This window comes from Lytechinus pictus, chromosome 1, assembly GCF_037042905.1.
Source record: "Lytechinus pictus isolate F3 Inbred chromosome 1, Lp3.0, whole genome shotgun sequence".
Classification (NCBI taxonomy): Eukaryota; Metazoa; Echinodermata; class Echinoidea; order Temnopleuroida; family Toxopneustidae; genus Lytechinus; species Lytechinus pictus.
This window is the reverse complement of record NC_087245.1, coordinates 5,509,574-5,535,638: the sequence shown is the minus strand read 5'-3', so window position 1 is coordinate 5,535,638 and position 26,065 is coordinate 5,509,574. Positions and strand designations below refer to the sequence as shown.

Here is a 26,065-nt window from a genome sequence, read left to right as displayed (position 1 = left end):
AAATTGTGATATTTGTGTACCACGTCAATGGAATATGCGTTTTCAACCAAAATTCATGAATGCCTAATTGTTTTTAGTTTTGTTGAACTAAACTGATTTATTTTATGCTGTTACGAGAGTCCGAGCATCGTTGAAAAAAAACAATGCAATACAAAGGTAAAAACACAAGAAATACATTATCGAAGAACACCACAAAGAGTTTCTAAACCAAAAATTAGAACATTTGGAGCTTTATTTAGGGAGTTAGAGGAATAGGTATAGTATACTAATTATGCACAAATGAGCATAATCAATTAATAGCAATTTGCATGAAATAAATAACTACACAATTTTGTGGATTATTAAAAGCAATTGCGATCTTTTTCTTCACTATTCATTGTTTTTAGAAACCTCATTGTAGACTTGCCTCATGCACCTCTCAAGATGGCTTCATCATTTGAATTATATTCTACACTTATCATTCTTTAAAAAAAATCATTGTAGACATGCCTCACCTCCTCTCAAATTGCCTTCACCATAACTTGTAATACAGTTTATTCTTTTTAAAAACCTCCATTAACTAATTGCCTCACCTCCTTTTAAATTGGCTTCACCATAATTTGTAATACAGTTTGTTCTTTTTAAAAACCTCCATTGAAACTTGCCTCACCTCCTTTTAAATTGGCTTCACCATAATTTGTAGTACAGTTTATTCTTTTTAAAAACCTCCATTGAAACTTGCCTCGCCTCCTTTTAAATTTGTAGTACAGTTTATTCTTTTTAAAAACCTCCATTGACACTTGCGTCGCCTCCTTTTAAATTTGTAGTACAGTTTATTCTTTTTTAAAAACTTCCATTGAAACTTGCCTCACCTCCTTTTAAATTGGCTTCACCATAATTTGTAGTACAGTTTATTCTTTTTAAAAACCTCCATTGAAACTTGCCTCACCTCCTTTTAAATTGGCTTCACCATATACAGTTTATTCTTTTTAAAAACCTCCATTGAAACTTGCCTCACCTCCTTTTAAATTGGCTTCACCATAATACAGTTTATTCTTTTTAAAAACCTCCATTAAAACTTGCCTCACCTCCTTTTAAATTGGCTTCACCATAATTTGTAGTACAGTTTATTCTTTTTAAAAACCTCCATTGAAACTTGCCTCACCTCCTTTTAAATTGGCTTCACCATAATTTGTAGTACAGTTTATTCTTTTAAAAAACCTCCATTGAAACTTGCCTCACCTCCTTTTAAATTGGCTTCACCATATACAGTTTATTCTTTTTAAAAACCTCCATTAAAACTTGCCTCACCTCCTTTTAAATTGGCTTCACCATAATACAGTTTATTCTTTTTAAAAACCTCGATCCATTGAAACTTGCCTCACCTCCGGCTTTTAAATTGGCTTCACCATAATTTGTAGTACAGTTTATTCTTTTTAAAAACCTCCATTGAAACTTGCCTCACCTCCTTTTAAATTGGCTTCACCATATACAGTTTATTCTTTTTAAAAACCTCCATTAAAACTTGCCTCACCTCCTTTTAAATTGGCTTCACCATAATTTGTAGTACAGTTTATTCTTTTTAAAAACCTCCATTGAAACTTGCCTCACCTCCTTTTAAATTGGCTTCACCATATACAGTTTATTCTTTTTAAAAACCTCCATTGAAACTTGCCTCACCTCCTTTTAAATTGGCTTCACCATAATACAGTTTATTCTTTTTAAAAACCTCCATTGAAACTTGCCTCACCTCCTTTTAAATTGGCTTCACCATAATTTGTAGTACAGTTTATTCTTTTAAAAAACCTCCATTGAAACTTGCCTCACCTCCTTTTAAATTGGCTTCACCATATACAGTTTATTCTTTTTAAAAACCTCCATTAAAACTTGCCTCACCTCCTTTTAAATTGGCTTCACCATAATTTGTAGTACAGTTTATTCTTTTTAAAAACCTCCATTGAAACTTGCCTCACCTCCTTTTAAATTGGCTTCACCATAATTTGTAGTACAGTTTATTCTTTTTAAAAACCTCCATTGAGGAAACTTGCCTCGCCTCCTTTTAAATTTGTAGTACAGTTTATTCTTTTTAAAAACCTCCATTGACACTTGCGTCGCCTCCTTTTAAATTTGTAGTACAGTTTATTCTTTTTTAAAAACTTCCATTGAAACTTGCCTCACCTCCTTTTAAATTGGCTTCACCATAATTTGTAGTACAGTTTATTCTTTTTAAAAACCTCCATTGAAACTTGCCTCACCTCCTTTTAAATTGGCTTCACCATAATACAGTTTATTATTTTTTAAAACCTCCATTGAAACTTGTCTCACCTCCTTTTAAATTGGCTTCACCGTAAGGTATATTCATTCTTTTTTTAAAAACATCATTGTTCACTTCCCTCACCTATAGATCATTTGGCTATATATATAATACCTTTTATTCTACACTATTCTTCCCTTAAAAAACCTGATTGTACTCCTGCCTCCCCTGATCTGACATTTGCCTCTCAACGTACTGTACATAGTGTTATTTTATTATCTCTTTATATCGGAAACTTCGTTTTACCGAATTGCCATGCACTCTCTCCGACGCGTTTGAAGTCTTAGACAGCATGGAATACTACCAGCCGATGATACACACACGCACACACACACACACACGTTATTTGACAACTTGTCTCTGGAGCCAAAGTTCCTCGCATATAACTATCTGCATGCCTGCACGCAGTGTGTATTGAAAACGCACGACCACGATCTAATGAATATTCATCGGCGAGAGTGACGTCATTTTACGAGTCTCCTTTCAAACTTGGATCATAAGTGCCTACCCTCTAAGGAAGGTCAACTCCGCTCGAATTTTGTGACCACTTTAAAAAATAAGGTGGGGTTTTGGGAAATTTGTCGAGTTGATTTTTTTTCATTTGTTAATTTCAAATATTTTTTAATGAACAATTATTTGATCGGTTATTCTGAGTATAAATATTAAGAATATTACTTTTATTTTTAAAGAAAATATTTAGCTTAGATAATCATGATTTTGACATTTTTCCTCATTTTGGAATATTAAGCCTGTAACGAGGATACCTCATATCTCTTATTTTCTTCTGCTGAATTTCGCTGCACCACTAATAAATGCATAGACAACCACCGTAATAATCGAGGTCATTTTCTGGCCTGGGTCACTGAACTAGAAATACGTATCTCTAGTTCAGTGGCCTGGGTGCGCCGAGTCTGGGCCGGTCGCGCAGCTAGCTAGTGACGTTGATGATGCGCTGGGGCTTCAGGCGACTCGTCATAGATCTAGCAACCTAGACAATGACGTCTAATTTGCCTGGCCTGATTTGAAATGTAATGGCTTCAGGGCTGATGTTTATCAACGATGATTGTTCAAGGTTAGATTTCAAATTTTAAATGTCATTTGACTTTTAAGTCTATAAATCTGAAATAAAGGCGCTGTATCCCCGAAATCCGGGTCTAAATTTCAACTCTGAGTCCGAGACCATGGCATGGACGGCGAAAAAACAACCCATGCATCGGATGCATTGCATTGGCTGCGCTGTGATGATGGGTTCAGCGAAGAGCTCAGAGAAAATAAGGTGGTTATATTCAATCCCGAAATGCTTTGCGAGTGGTCACAAAATCGTCTCGACGCAAATCACCTAATACAGCCGTCTGGTGAAATCGCTGATAACAACAATCACCGATTTGGTAATGATTTTAGTTTCCTGAAACTTATATTTGTAAAGTTTTAAATATCAAAGTATGTTTTTATATGTATGTATATTCCTCAACATATTTTTTAATTTATATTTGATATTGTTGTAGTCATATTCTTTCATATTCGTTTTTTGATCACTACTAATTTGTTGTTGTATTTGATCGGCATTTGATTTCGTTGGCATGAACAATAAAATACGCGCGCAGCTCAGTTGCATGCGCGTATCGAGTTGACCTTCCTTATAGCAACACGCTTGTCAAGGCCCTATATAAACAAGGTTGCGACACCGGAAGTAGCCGTCATTTGCTCATGGAGCTTTTGAATAGTTCCAAATTCACCGAAGTTTGTGTACAAAGTCAATGGGGGAGATTTTTCGACAGCAAATTTCAGGTAATTGAAATTGTTATTAAGAAAAACAAAATGATAGTTTTTAAAGATAATTTTATGTGCTTCATTTTGATATGATTGGTTTGCAATAATTTTGAATTTTAACATGCTTTTTTACTAATTTTTAATAGTTCCAAGGCGTAAACATGACAGTAAAGATACGGTATGGGACTGGCAACTGTAGCCGGCAGTGCTGCTGGCTCAGTAGCCCGATATACGCTGTGGTTGTGTTTCCTGACGGGTTGGGTGTCCGGACTCACGACATCTCCTTTAATTTTGAAAAGTTTACAAAAAATACAAGCAATGTCTTTGATTTTTTTTAAGCTCAGAATGTAAGAAAATATTATAAAGAACAATTAATGATGGTGATAAGCATTATTCAAGCTATATTTTTTGCTTTATTTTGCTGAGAAGTGAGATAAAAAAAAAAAAAAAAAAGTCAGTGAGATAAACAACAGCAAGCCTAAACTTCTACAAATACAAGGCTTCATTTTTCAGTGTCCGGACACCAAACCCCTCATCGATGTTCCACAGATCCAAAACAAATTTCCTGAAAATGAATCCCAAATTTTCTGAAATTCATAGACAATTCCTGGAATTTTCCATTTTGATTTTTAATGAAAATCTGGCAATAATAATTAATACAGTGAGCCTAAATTTGGTCCAAGAAGTGACCAAAATCAAGAAATAAAACATTTTTGTTCATCATGTCCTCTTGAAAAATAGGAACAAAATTACGAAATGACGAGCGCAGAAAATTTTGAGCTCCGACGACGGAGCCTATGTCTGGATCCGGAGGAAGATCTAATGTTAGATCTAAATCTTTGTAAAATATTACATGAATATTTTAAAGTTGCTACGGTAAATTGTCATTTAATTGTAATCATGGGCGGATCCAGGATTTTCCAAAAGGGGAGGCACATTTTCCTGAGGAAAAAATTGACATGCAAAAATAAAAGGGACTTCACGTTCAAAGGGGGGGGGGGCACACTTCTGCATTTCTACATTACAATTTTAAATTTTGCTTCTCAAGAGTCAAGGGGCCCCCCTTGTAATTTTTGGATTTCCCTGAATTTCCTGGAATTTTTTTCATTTCTGGAACCTTTCCTGGAAAAAGTAAAAATTTCTCGAATTGCGGGAAGAGTGGAAGCACCCCATCCTCTTGCACTCTCCAACCACTCTTTCTGTCTTGAGTATATGCAACATTCATGTACAATGCACACTCAAAAAGACAGATCCATTCAGTTATTTGTTTTCATTCTAGACTTAGAAATTTTTTTTTTATTCACAAGAGCGCTCAAAAACTTTTAATTTTGAGCATATTTTTGTGAGGCCCTCTGTGACTGATGCAGATCTTCATCTCCACAGACTCTCTTTTTAATCTCTTTTTAATTAGAATTTTTTTTTATAAATTTCAAGAATTCAATTTAGTTTTGTGCCAAGGCATTTTTTTATGATGATGAATTCACTGTATGGTCAAAATTGTTCACCACACAGGTTACTAACTGTGGACAAGGTTATCACAACCTTGTGATAAAAGTGGTGTTAGCTTAGCACTGCATTTTTTAAAAGTGGTTTAAGACCACATGGATGTTATCACAACCTTGTAGTATTGGACAAGTGCCCCTATCATACCACTAGGTGCATGTCCGGACAGGTTGGGTATCTAGACCAAAAATTTCTTCGACTAGGCCAAGTAATTTGAAATGGTTTGGAATTAAAATCAATTCTTTGTAGTTTTTCAAAGAAACTTTAAAGGCCTAATTTAGCATACATGCACATGTAGACCTCTACTCTGTTGATATGTATGGTGTGATAACTAAGTAATTACAAAAGCCAATGATAATACGTGCTTAGTTGACAAGATAATCATTGATGCACCAAACTTATCTAAGTTAGATCTAAATGTAGATTTTTTTTTCAATTTGATTGTGGAAAATAAAATAGGCCCTACATGTAATTGCTGCCGATTGATCTGTTTTGGATGAGAGGAACTACTGGATAAGCCAGTAAGCTGTGTAAGTATGATTGTTTGATTTTCATCATGATTGTAATAAGATGTGATTATATTACATACATGTAGGGCTACATTGTGCAGTCAATCTTTCTTATTTCCTTGAAATGTTCTCCTGTAAATCTTTCATCATGTATCATTCCGCCTGTCTTCTGACCGCATTTTGTGCAATGTTGGATGAGTTCGACTCTCATGAAGTTCCAAATTTAAATTAAGAACTTTCATTGGTGGCAACAGCATAAAATGAGGGTCAATCTCTCACTCTCTACCTATTGTTTCTTCTATTTCATATTTAGTGTACATGTAATGATAATATAGTTGGATCATGCGTTAATTTAGATAGTTGCCCTTGTAAAAAAGTACTGCGGTAGTACTGCGGTACAAGTACCGCAGTACTACCGCAGTACAAGTACTGCGGTAGTACTCGTGGTAAATTGGTCGGTACTACTGCGGTAGTACCGCGGTAGTACCGCAGTATCTGTACTGCGGTAGTACCACGGTACCTATACTGCGGTAGTACTGCAGTAGTACCGCAGTACAGGTACCCTGTACTGCGGTAGTACCGCAGTACCTGTACTGCGGTAGTACCGCGGTACCTATACTGCGGTACTACCGCAGTATAGGTACCGCGGTACTACCGCAGTACCTATACTGCGGTACTACCGCAGTATAGGTACCGCGGTACTACCGCAGTACCTGTACTGCGGTAGTACCGCAGTACCTGTACTGCGGTAGTACCGCGGTACCTATACTGCGGTAGTACCGCAGTAGTACTGCCGTAGTACCGCAGTACCTGTACTGCGGTAGTACCGCGGTACCTATACTGCGGTAGTACCGCAGTACAGGTACTGCGGTAGTACCGCGGTACCTGTACTGCGGTAGTACCGCGGTACCTGTACTGCGGTAGTACCGCAGTAGTACCGCTGTACCTGTAAACCTGTACTGCGATAGTACTGCGATAGTACCGTGGTACCTGTACCATGGTACTACCCTGGTGCTACTGCGGTACTTGCACACCTTTATGAAAACGATCACAATTTCATTTAGCTTAATCACAGTAATAAGAAAATTACAAAAGTATTAATATTATAAAAAGTTTATTTTGAGATATGTATATATATATATATATATATATATATGTTTTAACATCTGTAATCATGTACTTTCTTACTAACATGACTAAGTTTTGGCACACACAATGGCTAAATGGTTGGTTGAGGTAACGGGATTCCTGAAGTTTTAGCACACACAATGGCTGAATGGTTGGTTGAAGTAAAGGCAAGTTAAAGTTATATGCTTAATATTTTACATGATAAAAACTGTAGTGAAAATCATCTGTACTCGAGTTGCAACAAAAACAAAGATATCTAACATCTCTACTTTAGTACTTTTATAACAACTATGACTAACGAGTTTTAGGTTCACGCACAATGTTTGTGGTGAAGGCAAGTTGAGATTACGCTTCATATAAAAAGTCTATACAATTTCCAAGAACTGTTGAGTTGTAAAACACTGTCCACGTACTTGTATCAAAGTTGCAACAAAAACATAAATCTTCCAATCTTTGACAAGGTAAGTAAATAGAAGTAAAACATGATTATTTAAAACCATTAAAACTAAACACATGCATCATATATGTAGAAATTGCAGCAGATAATCTATCAATAATATCTCAAAACTGTAGTTAAAAACATCTCTACTGAGTTGCAACAAAAACATGTAGATATCTAACATCTCTACTTTAGTACTTTTTTATAACTACTATGACTAACGAGTTTTAGGTTCGAGCACAATGTTTATGGTAAAGGCAAGTTGAGATTACGCTTCATATAAAGTCTATAAAATTTTCAAGAACTGTTGAGTTGTAAAACACGTACTTGTATCCAAGTTGGAACAAAAACATACATCAATCAAGTTCCTTCCAATCTTTGACAAGTAACACGAATAATACAGTCAATTCAATCTTTATTTCCAAATAAAGATTGAATTGAGCGGAGAATTAAACTGACCATAAATATATATTATAGGTAATAAAGAGCAAAGAAAATGGGGTTCCATCGGGATTCGAACCCGAGACCTCCGGATTGCTAGCCCGGTGCTCTACCGACTGAGCTATGGACGGCCCTAGTCGATAATTCGTCCCATAAACCCCTTAACTTTCAATGCTCGTATGGTCAGAAGCTATAGAAACCTGACATAAACCCAAAGGATAGAATCAACTTTATAGGCCTATGCGAGGGATCACGGCGAAGTGATGCAGCTTTTTGAATATATAATTAACACGAATAATACAGTCAATTCAATCTTTATTTCCAAATAAAGATTGAATTGAGTGGAGAATTAAACTGAACATAAATATATATTATAGGTAATGAAGAGCAAAGAAAATCTTTGACAAGGTAAGTAAATAGAAGTAAAATATGATTATTTAAAATAATGAATCATAAATAAATAAATGAATCATATATGTAGAAATTGTAGCAGATAATCTATCAATAATATCTCAAAACTGTAGTTAAAAACATCTGTACTGAGTTGCAACAAAAACATGAAGATATCTAACATCTCTACTTTAGTACTTTTTTATAACTACTACAGATAATCTATCAATAATATAACAATATTTGTTACAGCACTTTATCAATGTGACCTTACACAACAAATAAGTAGGGTAAATATATTGTGTACACATATAGAAGACAATGCCTTTAAAATGTTACATGAGCATACTTTGTTATTTGGCACAAGGCAAAGTTTTTAAAGGACGAGAGGAAATTTGCCACTTAAATAAATGGCGTCAAACGCATACACATTATCAAAGTTATTTTTCAGCACACAATGAATACATTTCAGCAATATCTTTGGCAAATAGAGTACGGAACAATCAGGAACATGAAATAATTTGGTATATTCCCGTCATTCAAAATCATAACAAAAGCAATTTTAATTCCATTCGCTTTTGTTTAAAGACCAGATTAACAATACCAAATGTCTCAAATTTTAATGCATGTTTGAGGCAATTTAGGTTCCCCATATAAATTTTGATGTCTTCCAAGAGACGTAGTTTCTTGTTAGTCTGATTTGATTCCATTCTTCAAGGTGAATTTGGGCTTTTATCCGTAGATCATATATAAATGCCATTTTTTGCACAAAAAAATCTCAAATTGTTTCCTTATCAGATCAAAATTTACTCAACAAGAAAGTTCTTGACACTTATTTGTTTAGAAGGGTGCCAACAAAGAACACTGATTGATGCGTGCGCACTGTCATTTGATATCCACATGCCAAAACATAAAATTTAATATATTAGTACCAGCTGGACGGAAAACACAATACATGCCTAGAATTGATGTGATGGCCCATGAAGAGCTTTTTATCAAAATAGCTTTAGAAACAGGTGAAATGTTAAAGATCATCAAGCGTTGGGATGCTACGCTACAGATCGCCATTTTGAACTAGGCTAGTTTGTGCGCAAGATGGCACTGTGTGTATGATAAACGATGCAGGAGCACCTTTAATATATCAGATAAGGATAATTCTGGCCCCTATTAAAACATTATTATTATTTTTTTTAATGTTGGTCTGTAGCAAGCATTATAGCAATGCCTGTGGTCTAAAACATATTCCAATCAACCAAAAAAATACACAGGAGCGACGGGCGATTCAGAAGTGCCAGAAACGTACCAAACATGGCATACTCGGATAGGTCGCATCATGATGATCATACTAAATTATATTTGGAACAGAATATGCATGTGCTTGTTAAGTCCTCTGATGCTGGCAGTGTTCGGCAGGCCCATGTTACTGACCTCGTCACTGAATGGTGCGAAGAATGTGGCAGGTCGCGCAAATTTGCCTCCTCTGGACAGTGAACAGGGGATAATTAGTAAGTAACAAGACTTAGCTCATTATTAATTAATTAGTCATCTTGACAAAGTGCTTCATTTGGTCTCATCTTGTGGTTCTTGGTTTAATTCTTTGGCTTGGTTTTCTTTGGCTTGGTTCTCTTTCGGTTATAACGATGCGGATTTCCGATGATGACACTCCTGGGAACTTTGACTTGACATGACCTGCAAAGGAACACGTAAAAAACAAAAAAAAAAGATTATAGTCAAGGTAGGTAAATGAGAATCATAGCACGACTTGGGTGCCAATGGCCACTTGAAATTTTATTTGGCCACTAGAAATAAGAAAGAAGCTCTGTATTAGCCACAAACTTGTTAGGTTCTACAACACACAAGTCTATGATCAAATATATTTAATGTGTTATGTTCACCTGTAAATAAAAAGCTAAGCACTAGCCCTGCATAGATTGGGCAGTGATATCTTTTTATAATAAGTAGGCTGATACGGGCTATTCCAGAGTCAAAGACATTACAAATATGAACTAGATGGATCTTCGATTGCGAACTATAAAAAATCCTGCTTCCGCTATCGCACAATTTAAAGGATGTAACTTGTACTTTGAATACAAAGCTATGAACAAGTTTATACACTACAAGTTTACAAACATTTGGCTCATCAAATGTTCAGCTATTTCATAAAATGTGTACCATCAGGATCCATTACATAATTTGCCCAAATATGTAATGTCCATGATGGCACACATTTTCCACTATAAACGAACAATGAATGAAGAAAATATTATCAAATCAAAATTGCTGGTAGCTTTGTAATCTGAGTAAAAATTACATAATGGACGGGTACATCTGTCAGAAGTGATCATGATATTGGGAAACCCTGTTATAACGAGCTCGCTTATAATGAAGTACAGGTAACCCTGTTTTAACAAGGTGGTCGGGACCATCAAATTTACCTCGTTATATTAAGCGGTACTTCGTTATAAACGGCAGATTTAATAATACATATAAAACACAGATTTACGATCGGGACCAAAGGATTCCCCTCGTTATAAGCGAGTTCGTTATAACGGGGTTTCCCTGTACCGCTTATAACGAGGAGAATCCTTTGGTCCCAATTGTAAATGTGTTTCTATATGTGTTATTGAATCTGCCGTTTATAACGAGATACCGCTTATGACAAGGTAAAATCGATGGTCCCAAACACCTCGTTATAAGGGGTTTCATGTGCACATGTACAAATTTTAAAATTTTAAAATCCAACCACTTTGTTAGCGGAGGGTTAATGATTAAAATGAAACATTAATGGCATTGCATAATATTATCTGCACCCACCAAATTTGTAAAGCTGACAAATTTAAACACAAAAACCAAAATTGTACATCTTGACAAATGTTTAATCAATAATGAGCTAAGTCTTGTTACTTACTAATTATCCCCTGAAGCTTGTCACTGTCCAGAGGTGGCTTTGCGCGACCTGCCACATTCTTCGCACCAGTCAGTGACGAGGTCAGTAGGGTAGGCCTGCCGAACACCGCCAGCATCAAATCGCAGGTGTACTTGCGAAAATCACCAGCGTTGCACCTGTCGAGGACGTTTCGACTAAGAGAGACCTTCGATCCAAGGGCAATCTGTTGGGACTTAAGAAAATACAACATGGTTAGTGATTATATGCTGATATACCCTACTGACTTAATCATGGCCAACATAAATGAGGGTAAATTTACTGTAACATATTTAATGCAATGGTTGAAATTAACAAAGATTTATACAAACCATTGTTCACATCTATGAAATACCATTTGTAAACTGATGGATAAAATAGATGGATCTTTTGACTGTGCGCAGGAAGGGGAGGACGGGGGTTGGATTCCACCCCCTCACTTTTTGCACGATAATTCTGCAACGCACGCAGGTATTGCCGCGCGACTTCAGGAGTTTTTTCATCGAAGTCTTCCGCATCGTATGAGACCAAATTTCGCAACGACCATGTGTATACCCTTTTGTAAGCGATTGCTAGCCCGGAAATCGCTAAATTTTGTGATTTGTGTACAAATCCTATGGAAACTGATTTTTTTTTCCAATAAGAGAAAAAAGCTTCATTAATTTTTTTTTCAATCAAAACTATCTTTTGATTTTGGGCTAAAAATTGTTGACTGATGGTAAATAATTTTTCCATCGAAAAAACAAACAATAAAAAATAAAATAAAATAAAAAAAAAACATAAGAAATTCCAAAAACAAAGAAATACACCAGGAATTATTTGGCTGTCGCAATTTTGAAAACATGTTATAAGTTATAAAATATGATGATGCACAAATTGAGCATATTGTCAATTATATTTCGAGATTTATAGACAAAAGGGATTTCGCATAATTTTGCATAATTAACAATACTGATTTTTTCAAAAAAATATTACAATCTTGTAGATTATGTCGCAGGTTATGGTGCCAACTTTCGTGGCGGCGGCGCGTTCTGCGGCCGAGATTTCTTGTGGGGGGGGGGGTGCGGGCTATAGACTAACCTGGCCTGGTGAGGACTAAATACTGTTAACAATATTGACAGTACACACTTAATGCAACAAATAAATGTTTCTGAAATATTTTGCCGATTTGCAAGCTCGAACCATCATATAATTAGAAATTGTTATCTTGTATACGAGCAGTAATCAATGTTAATCATGGTTATGTACAAATTTTCTTTTTGAATCTGGGCCACTTAGTCGAACTAAAATATTTATACATGAAGTAATTACCTGTGGTCGTGCTGATGATGGCGAGGATTGGGTGGAGGACTGGGTGGAGGAACGAGCGGGCGAGGATGATGTAGATGACCCTCCTGATGGACAGTGCATCTCTTCATGATCAGCCTGCCAATGAAAACGAAAATCCATATTTCATACCATCAAATATTTACCAAGATTTTACTGCAAAGTAGGTCAAGCAATCAAAGGAAACAAAAGCAAACAGAAAATAGCAAATAGCATAAGAGATTTGCATGCATGTTTCCTCCTCTAAAAAATGACTTCTAAATAGTTACTAATTCCCACTGATTCAGTTTTCATAGACCTATACAATATAACGATCCATCCAGAGTAATTCATCATAAACACAAATGCACGCTGGCCTGGAATCGCTTTGCCTAAAGGAGTGATCACACAGTCATGACTATACCCACAAATGCTGTACACATTTGCCTGCGGTATTAACCTGTACGATCGTAGTTCGCCATGTATCGACCATACCTACATATGCTCAATGCATACTGTATGCATATTTGCGAATGCCACAAGAATGCAGTGAGACAGCAGTAAATATGCGATACTCTTCCATCAAGAAAGAAGAACCAGTACGAGGGTTACACACTTGGTACAATTGCAGTAAGAATGTCATAGGTATTGTCCACCATTCTTACTGCAATCATACTGAGTTCGCAAGACATCGTACTGGTTCTTCTCCATTCTTGATGGAAGTGTTATCGGATTCTTACTGCTTTCTCATGGCATTGGCAAATATGTGAACAGTAGACATAGAGCACTAGTTCGTACCACATGCATACAGCAAATTCGTGGGTATAGTCATGTCCAGTGTGACCACCCCTTAAGATTCACAACATACCTTGAGTCTCGACATCTCCTCCATATCCACTATGAACCCTTTAAAGGTTTCAATGAATTTAGGCACTCCTTGAACAAAAACAAAATAACATAGATATTTATTCATACCACTAAAAATTGAACTATTTAAAACTATGAAGGTATTATATGAAGAAAAATTTGCCAAACCGAAGCTGAATACTCTAGAATGGAGAAGAGAGCTGGAGATTTAATACAAACATAAGATCATGACACAGATAAAAAAAAGTAGAAAACTTCTTTGAGAGATTGGGATACCTCAGAAAAAGAAGCCACTCCATGAATTTCACAAAGTTCAGAAGGCTTATACAGAGTTGTTAACATATGGAACAAGTCCCCTCATTCCAACTTTTTTTTTTACCAACTATTCAACATGAATTATTTAAATGGGCTCAAAAGGGCACCATAAACTAAAGGTTTGTTTAACGAATATGTGAGGTATATGACTATGAGGTATTGTCCAAGCATTTGAATACTAAATAATGGGAGGAAATACTGTACCTTGCAAAAACAACAGCTGTTGCTGTATCTTTTCCCTAACTGCCTTCTCCTTAGTCAGCTTCACCTGCAGATCCTCAGTCTCTCTCCTTGATTTCTCCAACTGCTTTTTCAGGTCAATTATCTCACCACTTGTTCCACTTCCCGTTGCCGTACGTCCATTTGATTTTTTCTGTCAGAATGATAACAAATCGGACACTAGTTAAAAAGTATGGTTTATGAATGTGAACCAGCGCAATTACCTCGTCATAACAGGATTTAGTTAATTTTGACCAATAACAAGGTTTCACTGTGAATTAGGATTTGTAAGATTTTACATGGCAATTAGCATACTTATCTAACTAAATATATTGACTTTGTACATTTATAATGTTTAATTACTTAGCTAAATATGTTCAATGAAAATTTTAAAGGATTCATTCAAATGTGTTAAAATTGTAGCAATCAATAGGAGGGCAAGTCCAAGATAAGGTCCCCTGAGAAGACAAAATTTCATCTTTGCTCAACATTGAAATGTTTGGTGTCATTTTGAAGCATGATAGTTGAAATTTAAAATTCTGTGAAGGAATAAATTGTATCATGCAAATTTATGCAAATTTCAGTGACTTAATTTGCATAAATTAGAAATGCTGTGTTACGTATGGGACAAATATAAAAAATCATTATTATTTAAAGAGGAAGATCAGTAGTGGGCGAGAGGGCGTTGGAACCATTTAACTATTTTGGGAGCTGGAATGAAAATAACTAAAAATACTGAAGTAAGATCATTAATTTTAAACAAATGTCACGTTTATTTGATCAAAATCGGTTCAGAAATGGCTGAAATATCAAAGAAAACAGATATTTACTTTTGTACGTGGCCCACGTACAAAAGTCGATAACGGCCGTGTGTATTGATATTTGAATTTTACGAACGAATTTTCGCTCTTCGATGGATACAAGATCAACCTTTTTTCATTCATAAAATCACACAGAAGTAAAATTAGGTGTCCAAAATTCCACGATAGTTCTTTAATGATGTTTTCTTTATATAAATACCCATTAACCTGATTTCAAATACATTTCGAGTTCCTAAACCACTACTGATCTACACCTTTAAAGGAACACAATTGAAATTTTATTAATATGTGGACCTAAGAGGTTCATCATCTATTTTAATTTGGTATGAAAATTTATGCACGACGCAATTAATTATGCAAATTAGGTCGCGTCCTATCAGCGATTGTCCCATACGTAACAAATTGAGGACATTTTTTTAGTTTATTTCTGAATTTGTAAAAGTTATTGCAGTGCTATTCTGGGAAGTTCTAATTTATTGTGTTAAGAAGTTAGATACTGGTTAGAAAGAAAAGAAATAACAATTAGACCCATTTTTAATTAGCAAATGAAATAATGTTACGTATGTGACAATGTGTTACGTATGGGACATCCCCATATATATTGCATGCGAATGTACATGCAGCAGGCATCAATAGTTTCTCAGTACATGAATGGTCAATGAGCCTGCAGCATGCATCCCAATCTTGCAGCCACTGTCTTGAGACAATACTAGACTGCTGCATTCTAAATGGGGAGAGGTAGGTAAAATAAATCAGCATGAAATGTGTAAAATATATTAATTTAGGTAGAGCATAATCCATACAGAAGTCATCACTTCATTTGAGAACAATCTGAATATGAAGGAGCACATTTGTTCTTCAAGAAATGCAACAACATTAAGCCATCCAGAAGAACCTGATTCAGATTGAAAGAATGCTATAATTTGATTTAAAAATACCCTCTTATTTATTAATTTGTAAGAAAGGTGAAAATATATGACAATCAGACAGTTGCCATTACTGTCAGCCTCGGAATCATGAGGAAGAAAACAAGTCTTGCAAAACAAAGTTCAGCTTTGCTAATGAACCAGAGACAGATTTTTTTTTTTTACCTCCACCAGTTACTACCAATCAAGAAATTCACATCTTTACAGAGGAAAGTGTAGCTACTGAGTAAGATAAATACAGTGAAGAGGGATAACAAAAAAAAAAAAAGAACAAATTTTACAAAAATTATGTGATGATGCAGAAGATGCCCATAAAAAATAGCCTTTCAGAAAAGTTTTGTTAGAAACTGTGACAACATCAAGAATTTTAACTGTGTATTATTTCATATTGTGGCCCCCCTGTTCAAGATTAAATCTACAGGTAGTAAAGATGTATTTGATAAAAGCAAGGGTGTGTATGCTTTCATTTTAGAAATCATGCAACTGTTTCATGGCATTTCATATTTAGGGAAAATACACTAATATAGACCAAGAACGGTGCACGGTGGTTCATTATATTCGCACAGAATGATCATACTTGTTTGTAGATCTATAGCTGGTATTACTCAAGTGGTTCTTCTTGAACAATAGAAAAGGCATTTTCACACAGTTTAATTATACAACTTAAAAGCCCAGTGAATGTATAAAAATTGCCCCCACCCCCAAATAAAAAAAACAAAAAAATATCATCAAAACTTCTATAATAATTAGCACTAGTAAATACATGTTCAAATCAGTTAGTGGTTGATTAGCAGCATGCCCGTATGAAACAAAATAGATAAAAATGAAAAATATAATCAAATATGATTATGGTTGTAAATTTTATTGGAATTTCATTTTCCTGACAATTTGCAAACAAATCTGATTAATTACAGCTTATTTCACTTTGGTAACCAGACCAAAAATCCAATATACGCTTTCCACACACTAAACGAATAGGGGAAAAAATGTCCCATACGTAACACGTCATATCTGTCTTTAATCAGAGCCTGTACTTAGAGCTTTCTGCCTTTTTACATGAAATTTATCCTTGGTAAACTTGAGTGCTGTGACTTTTATCACAGTGAGTTTCAAGGTTTTAAATGAAATACTTTCTGAGCAATTTCAACTTAAAAAAGAAATTTAAAAAATCTCTTTTCTTCTGGTCCCATACGTAACAGCACACATTTTCTCTTCTAAAATCTCATTGTCAAGGTCATTTCTCACAATTTTTTACATGAATACACTTCTCCTGGATATCAATCACCATGGTTAAATTCAATGCAATCAAAGTTCCTTTACACCATTTTTCTGGAAATAAAAGCCTCTGAAATGTCCCATACGTAACACGCGCGTTATCTTGGACTTGCCCAGGACTGAGCATTTAGTTAATTGTCATATAACAGTGATTTTAGGACACTTTGCATATGTGAACAAACTTATAGCTTACTATGCATCAACAGGTACCTTAGATTAATCACGCTTGCAAGTTGCAATTCCAAGGTGTTTAAATAGCTGCACATACCGTTTCATTGGCACCAAACATTTGCTTCCTGAGATCCCTGGCCATCTCATTGCACTGTGAAATTTTTGATTTTGATTTCTGAAAAAGGAAAAGATAGAAGTAAAAACAATTTTATGATTTTTTTTAAATAGTACTGTTTAGCATCTTGGGAATTGTCTAGGCACACAAGTTACACAACCATTGGCGATTGCAGTTACTTCATGAAGAAAAATTTAGCAATATGTAGACGCTTAGAACCATCTGTATTAAGCACCCAAGAAATTTAAAAAAAGAGCAAAAACATGTTATTCTGTTTCTACAAATTGAAAACAAATATCCCTCCTTATACATTTTAACCAGAACATTTGTTTATAAATATGATTGAGCTGCATAATATTGAAACAAAGCCAACAATGTTATTTCTGTAAACTGTAAAGGATTTATTGACTATGTTTGTTGATGAGTTTGTAAATGATAACTGGATAGAAAGATTTTGTTAATCTGTCAGTCATCAAAAATTACTTCCAGTGTTGGGATATCATATGACACATGTACACACACCTTTGTTTCTTTTGGTTGAGGCTCCTCATCATCCGTCTCCAACTCCGAAGATGAATACATGTATGTGCGTGTTGGTTTCTTCTTTCTCTTCCCTCTCCCAGTTTCCTTATCAGTCTCCATTGATTGCCCGTCACACATCTTGTTCCTTTTTCTGATGAGATTATCCTTGGATCCTTTAAACAATTTTGAAACAAATTAAAAAATTAACTATACAATTTCAAACAAACTCACTTGGAGCTTTCCCACTCCTCATTTGGTTTGGTTTATGGAAATAATTAATACAAAAATCACTTTTCAAATGTCTCCATAATCATGATAATTGCTTTAACATATCAGGGAGACCCCGAAAAATTTTTTTAACAGGCTAGGGCACTTCTAAAAAATAATCATGCACATAATCATGTTTATGTCAGATTGTCAATTTCTAGTACCTACCTCATCATTCATGCAGCTCGTCAGCGCCACACATACAGACATAACTCTGGGGCGATCCGAATCCACTCAAAAGTGAACAAAAAACTAAAAAAGTTCACATTTGTGCAGTTGGCCACGGGAGGGAAGTCTCGGAAGCCATTAAATGACTGAATTTGTGCCGAATGGAGGGGGAAATCCGATTCTTTTATGGAGGCACAGCAAAGCTAGCATATTGCGTCATATTTTGGTGGTAATTAAGTATTGCATGATTTTATTATTTTAAAGCTGAATTCAGCTGCACAAATGTGAACTTTTTTTGTTCACTTTTGAGTGGATTCGGATCGCGTGGCAATCCTCGGAGTTAACAGACATGTAACTCCGGGGATCGCTAGCGCGACAGCGCTAGTGATCCGGAGCCAAAAATGTCTAATGGGAGTAATGCGCAGCGAAAAACTGCTTTAAAATAATTTAAAAAAAAAAAAAAAAAAAAATCTGCTAGCGATGCCCGGAGTTAAATAACAGACATGTTGATAATGCATGTGAGGCTTGGTCTTGGAAATTTACTAGTACTACGTGATCATGTGGTCAGTGCCACTGTTTACATCGCACTCACTGCAATATACCAACATCATGGCAATGTACGAACATCAGAACATAAATCACAGACAATGTTTATAATATAGAAGAGTAGCTAGTAGAACATTCAAATACAAAGTCAAATTCAGTTAACAAAAATAACGGTAAAGCCTAAAGGTCTACAATTGCACACCCCCCTGGCATTTCAAAAGTGTATGGCCGATTGAGATGAAATTTGCACAAATTGATGCTCTAATAATGATTAATACATTACGATATCGGCATCGACATCCAATGCGATCGCAATGGAGAGTAGTTGTTGCCTCCGATCGTACAACCAATTGTGATCAATCCCAAACAATAATAACGCTGATCATAACATGTGATAAACTTTTTTCCATTATGAATATAAATTATAAGGGAAAAAATAACAGAAAAAAATGTAAAAAGTCTTGTTAATGTTATCACACTCACAGCGTTATAATTGTTTGTGATCCATCACAATTGGTTGTACGATCGGAGGCAACAACTACTCTCCATCGGCATCGCAATCGCAGCCATTGCCATGTTGACACCGATAAGGCGATATCGTGAGTTCCCGCCTTCGAATTTCTTTGAAATTTTTGTCACATATCAATCATTATTAGTTAGAGCATCAATTTGTGCAAATTTCAATCGGCCAAATATTTGTTGAAATGCCAGGGGGGTGTGCAATTGTAGACCTTTTTTTACCAAAATAACAATTTGAATCAATATAGATCTAATTAAAGGGGAAGTTCACCCTGAAGAAAACTTTGTAGTAAAAATAGCAGAAAAAATAGTAAAAAATATTGGTGAAGGTTTGAGGAAAATCTGTTAAAGAGTAAGAAAGTTATTAGAGTTCAAAGTTTGGATTTGTGACGTCATAAACGAGCAGCTGCCCCATGTGTCATGTAATATAAAATGCATGAATTTCAAATTTTGTATGGTTCCTGATGACTTAATTTCGTTTTCTATTCATGATCGGGTGTGAAATGATTTGTCTATTGATATACAAAAGGTACAGTGAAAACCATTTTCAATTTTCTGAGAAAATGACATTTCATTGATTTTTTACCATTCGCTATGTAGGAATGCTGCTCGCATATGACGTCACAAATCAAATAATTGAAATTCCAATAACTTTTTAATTATTTGATGAATTTTTCTCAAACCTTCGGCAATATTTTTTATTATTTTTTCTGCTATTTTTACAATAAACTTTTTGTCAGGGTGAACTTCCCCTTTAATAGTACATTGACTGTAATACTGGTAGTGGTAGGCCCTACAAGTCAATGGACCATGTCAATTGACTGTTAACCCATCAGTGCCTAAGGCTAAGCCCCGCATATTTGTGGGATGGTAGTGATATTTTAACGAATAATGGCCAACAAAATTTACGACAAATACGAGTTGCCAATTTGTAGAGGAAAACAATGATCAATTTGGCCTTTAGCCTTTAGGCTTTAAATAGCTCTCGTCCTTGATGGGTTAATAATGAGTCACAAGTAGATCTACTAACATACACAAGGTGTTTTACACATATGACAAGAATATATAGGATTAGGAATGGTGGCAGTGAGTGAGCATGTCAACAATAATGTTACATTCCCATGGCCATGCACACGTTTGTCTTCGGCTTCGCAGACGCAGTTTCTTTTTGGAAGGTTTAGATCTAGGCCTATTTGAAAGTCGATTTGAACTTGAAGAAAAATATGTAGGCCTACGTTAAATTCTTTAGACTTAAATATTGTATGACATCAGATGTGTTCATTATGAGATTGTGCAGCCGATCATATAATTTTCAATTTGATTTTATGCAGAGAATATGTATTTTTGACATTATTCGTTGACATGTACGTCATTGTAAATATGTATGACCACAATTATCGTATAGTAATGCATGCATGATGCATGGGACTGAGTTGCATGGGTACACCGTACGGACTTACTATTTACAGCCAACACTGTTGCTCGATACTTCTCCGTTTTGCTGCCACTGACCCACATAACTTCAACAGCTTGATCGACATAGCTTTCAGGATCCACATCCTTGTCCGTGTCTAATATCCAAGAAAATGGTCCAATTTCGACGCTGTCATCGCTTTCAAATTCAAAAAGACAGAAGAACTCGTCTGAAGCTGGTGGCGGCATAGTGAGGCTGAGATCTTGAATGAAAAATAGACGATCGCGCGCGCCTTTCTACGATCCAATAAAAAAGGTGCACGCGCGTCACGTGATTTTTCGAGATACGCGCATGCGTCCTTCAGGTGATCACGATTGTCAAACAATTATCCCGTGTAGCTTAATTATAGATCACTAACTTCATGAGTTTTTTCATTGAAGTCTTGTGCATCTGTTGAGACCAATTTTACGTTTGTGATGAACGGGTATACTGTTCTGAAATTACGAGCTTTTAGTTAGTCAGTGCAGACCATAACTGGCCAAATTTTGTGATTTGTGTACAAATCCTGTGGGAATTGTTTTTTTTTTCAAAGAATAGTCAAAACCCTCATTATTTTTCTTTTTCATCACTGCAATCATTTGATTTGGGGCTAAAAGTTGTTGAATAATGTTCAATTTTTTTTCCATAAAAAGAAAAACAAAAAAAATATAATATCAAACAAATACATAAGAAATTAAAAACCAAGAAATACATGAGGAATTTGTTGGCTATCACAATTTGTAATGTTAAAAACCAGTTTATTTAGTAAAAATGGATGTTGATACAGATAATAAGCATATTCTGAGCCATATTTAGTGATTAGGAGTACCACGGTAGTACCACGATAGTACCACGGTTCTACAAGTACTTCAATTGTACCGCGGTACTATTGCAAGAGTACCACGGTAGTACCACGATAGTACCACGGTTCTACAAGTACTTCAATTGTACTGCGGTACTACTGCATAAGTACCACGGAAGTACCACGGTAGTACCACGATAGTACCACGGTTCTACAAGTACTTCAATTGTACTGCGGTACTACTTCATAAGTACCACGGTAGTACCACGATAGTACCACGGTTCTACAAGTACTTCAATTGTACTGCGGTACTACTGCATAAGTACCACGGTAGTACCGCGGTAGTACCGCGGTACTACAAGTACTTCAATTGTACCGCAGTAGTACTGTGGTAGTACCGCAGTAGTACCGCGGTAATCGCAGTACTTTTTTACAAGGGTGTAAAGAGGTTGTTTTATTAAGCAAATACATTTTAATGCCAATATGAACTTTATATGGCGTTGGATGGGTGAGGAGGTGCCATGGCCACATTAGTTTAGTCTGCAGGCACAGACCGAATGAAACTTGTTCTAAGTGTGGCTCCACGTAAGGACTAGCACATACAATACTTGCTGTCTGAGCGAGAGGGCTTTCAGTACACAAGGCATGAGTAGGACAACAAGAACACACTTGTCGCAACGTCAAGATTGGGTGGTCCTTTTCAGGACCAACATTTGCCCAAGAAAGATACATGATGACCATGAAACCTACTACACTATCTCAGATGTTTTTTGCTACACTATTCTTTTTTGCCATGGAAACTTCCAGAACAACATCTGAGATGGTACAGAGATTGAAGATTTTTGGTCTAGAAAATGTGCAAAGTATTGGCAGTGCAGAAATGAAAGTAATATTAAAAAAAAAAAGGAAGCTACATGCAAACCAACTGGATTACTAAACTCATTTGTCCATGTACTGACACCATGAAAGCATTTAGGGTTATCATAGACTTGGTGGTCAATGATGTTCGAATATGCCTCGTGAGAATTGAACTCACCCAGTACACAACAAAGAGTTTATAGCCAAATTGGTATTAGGCTAGACAGGAATAACCATTTCTAGGGATTTATTTAACAATTTCTGACATTTTACTAAGTGAGAGAAGCCAACACAGTTCAGCAAAACAACCAGATACAGATACTAAAGCTTTTGGTCTAGTACTGTACTAGGCCTACTTGGGTATTTCACTTTCCTTCGGAATAGTTTTACATCACGGTGGCAACTATAAGGATAACCCTGGCCTGTATCATATATGAAAATAAAATAAAGCATGTTGATCTCGACAGCAACGAGGTACATGTATGTAAGGCATTGAAATGGTATAAAATCCAAAGAACACCATGGTATGTTTTTACAGGGCATAAAGGGTAGAAATATTAAGAACGCTATGAAAAATTCTGTAGCGATAGGAATATAAGGGGAAACTAGCACTAGCCTTATTCTGGTGACAACTGACAAGACCACTTATCCAATGTAAAATTTTATAATTATAAGTAACCTAACGTTATCCTGTAAACCTTGTGCTGTGTGGTGATTGAAATGAATAAATATTTACTTTCTTTTTTTATGTTCTTTTGATCTAAACTGGATAAAGCACTTCACTAATTGGTACAGTCCTGGTTGTAAATTCATTTTATGCATTGGCCCCAAGCCCCCAAAATGAATTGAATTCTTGAAATTAATTTTGTTCTTATTAAAAATAAGGTTAGTAGAATTGAATATCTGCATTCTGCACAGCACTTATCTCACTTTCCATCAATTAATAGGCAATATATGTTTCATCTTCAAAATCTAAATTCACAAGCTTGATTCAAATTGTCATAGGAGTTGATTTTAATATTAAATGAACATAATTCCCAATTAAGGATACCAATAATCTTTCTTATAACATGTTTGCATACATTTTTTGCCTGTACATTTTGTCATGTTTATTTCAACTCACTGCATGTAGATCTAGATCTAACGTTAGATCTATTTGGTATTATTAATAGATCTAGTAACATTTTTTGCTGTACTTTTTGTTAATAGGGCCACATGGAAAACCACCAAGTTGATGATATGTGCCGCCCTGTGGCCTATTTAAACATGTTAAATATCAGAAATAAAATAAAAAATAAATAAATTAAGGAATAAGGGCCCACTCAGTCAAACTCAAACTAGTAAAGAAAGACAAGCACAAAGATATGCTCAAAATAATCATTCATGTTTTTGAGTGCTCTGGTAAAAAAAATCAAATTCAGCTAAATTTTCAACGGCGCAAAATCTACAATAAGAATTTAGGACATGAAACTAGTATTTATGGCACCACATGACATTCCGGTACATACTCACCTCTCGCTCTCCAAACGACCCGTGGGGGGCCAGCAGAACCTTACATCCAGCCCGACAGTTCCGGGGAAAATTAGTGCAGCGTCCCGCTCGCTACCAGCAGCAGTGAGCATTTGCGGCTTGCGACGAACTCGGTTGCCATTTTTCAAATCAACGATATTTCACGGATTTTGTTATAAGATTGTACAAATTTGATAAATTTAGGTGGTCGCTAATATATTGATATGGATGTGCAGTGTAAAAATGAATTTCTAACGTCGATTTCCGATATAATTATAAAAAATGATTCAAAATTTTGCACGCATTTCCAATGGTAGCAGTCGACAAAAAGGCCCGGTTGGAACTATTCGAGATCCTTCAAATTTGACCTTTGACCCCTGTTGTCGCAACCTTGTTTATATAGGGCCTTGACGCTTGTGTGTTGCTGCCCTCTACGTTCGTTGGTGTACATTATCAGCTGGGCGCGCACGCGATGCAAAACTTAAAAGTCCGCACCGAAGAAATATGCAGAACATATACAAATGCATGTTCAACACGAACGTTTGCCTTGATCATTTGCCTTTGCCGAATTGCTGGTAATTTGCCCTCTCACTGTCATGGAAGAAGAATAACATATTCCGTCACCATTGTTGCATGTTGTGGTATGACACTGCATTATTATATGAGTAGGATGTAAAATAGACCTTTTTTTGTTTATTTTTATATGAAAGAAAAGCAATCATTATTATAGGTATATAAGAGTAAGACAATGTTTGTTGATGCATTGTAATGTAAGATTAAGATTCTTACAAGTTTGATGAATATGTGTTCAAATAAAATTTATGTTTTCAGTTGTTGGCAAGAAATTAAACTTTGTTTGATGTAAAGTACTGTAGTTTGAAGATGGTATATTCGGGGCATGCAGGTATAGTGAAAGTCCTAAAAAATGACAAAACTTATCAAAACAGTTAATATGAAAAATATATAAATTTAAGAATCTATTTTCTTTTTATGCCTCCAGTCTACACCATTAATTCAATTCAATTCAATTTATTTTATTGCATTATCAACAGAACAAAGTAATGCATGTGGTCAAAATAGTTACAATGAACTTATCATACAGGCAAAATAAATTGAGGCATGTACAATATATGATATTTATCTATAAGTAACAGTAAGTAACAGAGTATTATATATAAGAAAAATATCATAACCATTATAAAACAAAATTCTGAGAAAATGGAGGGATCCACTAAAAAGCAGTGCTTTTTATCAGGAACACCTGATAACCATGGTATCAGGTGTTCCATAATAAAATCTGTCTGTCTTACCGTAAATGTTACTGCAATAACAGTGATTGGATTTTTTTACTACAGTGAAGTTGCTGGAAGCATCATGTTTTCCATCTGTTTGTGCACCGTTTGTCTGTCCATCTGTTACCAGTTCTCATTATCGCGACAACAGAACAGCTATCATATTGATGAAACTGGAACTTCATTATTTGTTATCCGATTTTGATAAAATTTTCAGCATTTTGCTCTGTGAATTTTACTCTATTTATTAAAATAGAAATATTTTCAGCCTGGACGATCCCTTTAAGGGGAAACTAACTGGACAACACTTTTTATGATTTTGTTGATTATAAATTGCTATACAAGTAGTTTTTACTTTGTTTTCATATTATAATTATAATTAGTTGTAGTGGTGATTATTTTAGTAGTATTATTCAATTAGTATTATTAGTAGTCGTCGTGGTAGTAGTAGTAATAGTACAATAGAGTAGTTAATGTAGTTATATATTATCAATATTATTATAATTTATTATTATTGTTATTATTATTATGATTATAATTATTATTATTATTGTTATGTTTTTATCATGTCGTAGAAGTAGTATACTTTATTATCATTAGCATCATTTTGAAACTGTTATTAATTATTAATTACATAGTTTGTCAATATTATCATGATTACTATTATTATTATCACTACTATTATTATTATTATTGTTAGCGCCATTGTTTTTATGAAC

General features: G+C 35.2%; 1 protein-coding gene and 1 non-coding gene across 5 annotated transcripts; both read right to left on the bottom strand.

Moving 5' to 3' along the window:
• Positions 1-7,172: 7,172 nt before the first annotated feature.
• Positions 7,173-21,189, bottom strand: LOC129274604 (uncharacterized). Of its 4 annotated transcripts, none has more exons than XM_064111509.1 (8): positions 20,893-21,189; positions 17,933-18,105; positions 17,393-17,470; positions 14,088-14,256; positions 13,570-13,637; positions 12,708-12,821; positions 11,382-11,592; positions 7,173-10,162 (listed from the first exon to the last, which is right to left on the bottom strand). In XM_064111509.1, exons 1-8 carry the CDS (start codon positions 21,092-21,094, stop codon positions 10,044-10,046), a joined length of 1,134 nt encoding a protein of 377 aa, XP_063967579.1. In that variant the 5' UTR covers positions 21,095-21,189; the 3' UTR covers positions 7,173-10,043. The 4 variants fall into 4 exon arrangements, with proteins under 4 accessions (XP_063967579.1, XP_063967628.1, XP_063967682.1 ...); XM_064111558.1 differs by having other exon boundaries at positions 20,945-21,035; XM_064111612.1 differs by lacking the exon at positions 20,893-21,189 and adding an exon at positions 18,368-20,116.
• TRNAA-AGC (transfer RNA alanine (anticodon AGC)) lies at positions 8,142-8,212 on the bottom strand. Its single transcript has one exon. It is a non-coding gene; the product is annotated as a tRNA-Ala (tRNA).
• Positions 21,190-26,065: the final 4,876 nt, after the last annotated feature.

Bases quoted from the DNA above. Each gene is read 5' to 3' on its own strand.
- LOC129274604 (XM_064111509.1), bottom strand. From the start codon at position 21,094: ATGCCGCCACCAGCTTCAGACGAGTTCTTCTGTCTTTTTGAATTTGAA. The intron at 13,638-14,087 runs GTACAGTATTTC...TTTTTGTTCAAG, and splicing joins ACAGCTGTTGTTTTTGCAAG to GAGTGCCTAAATTCATTGAA. The intron at 11,593-12,707 runs GTAATTACTTCA...TATTTTCTTAAG, and splicing joins CATCATCAGCACGACCACAG to TCCCAACAGATTGCCCTTGG.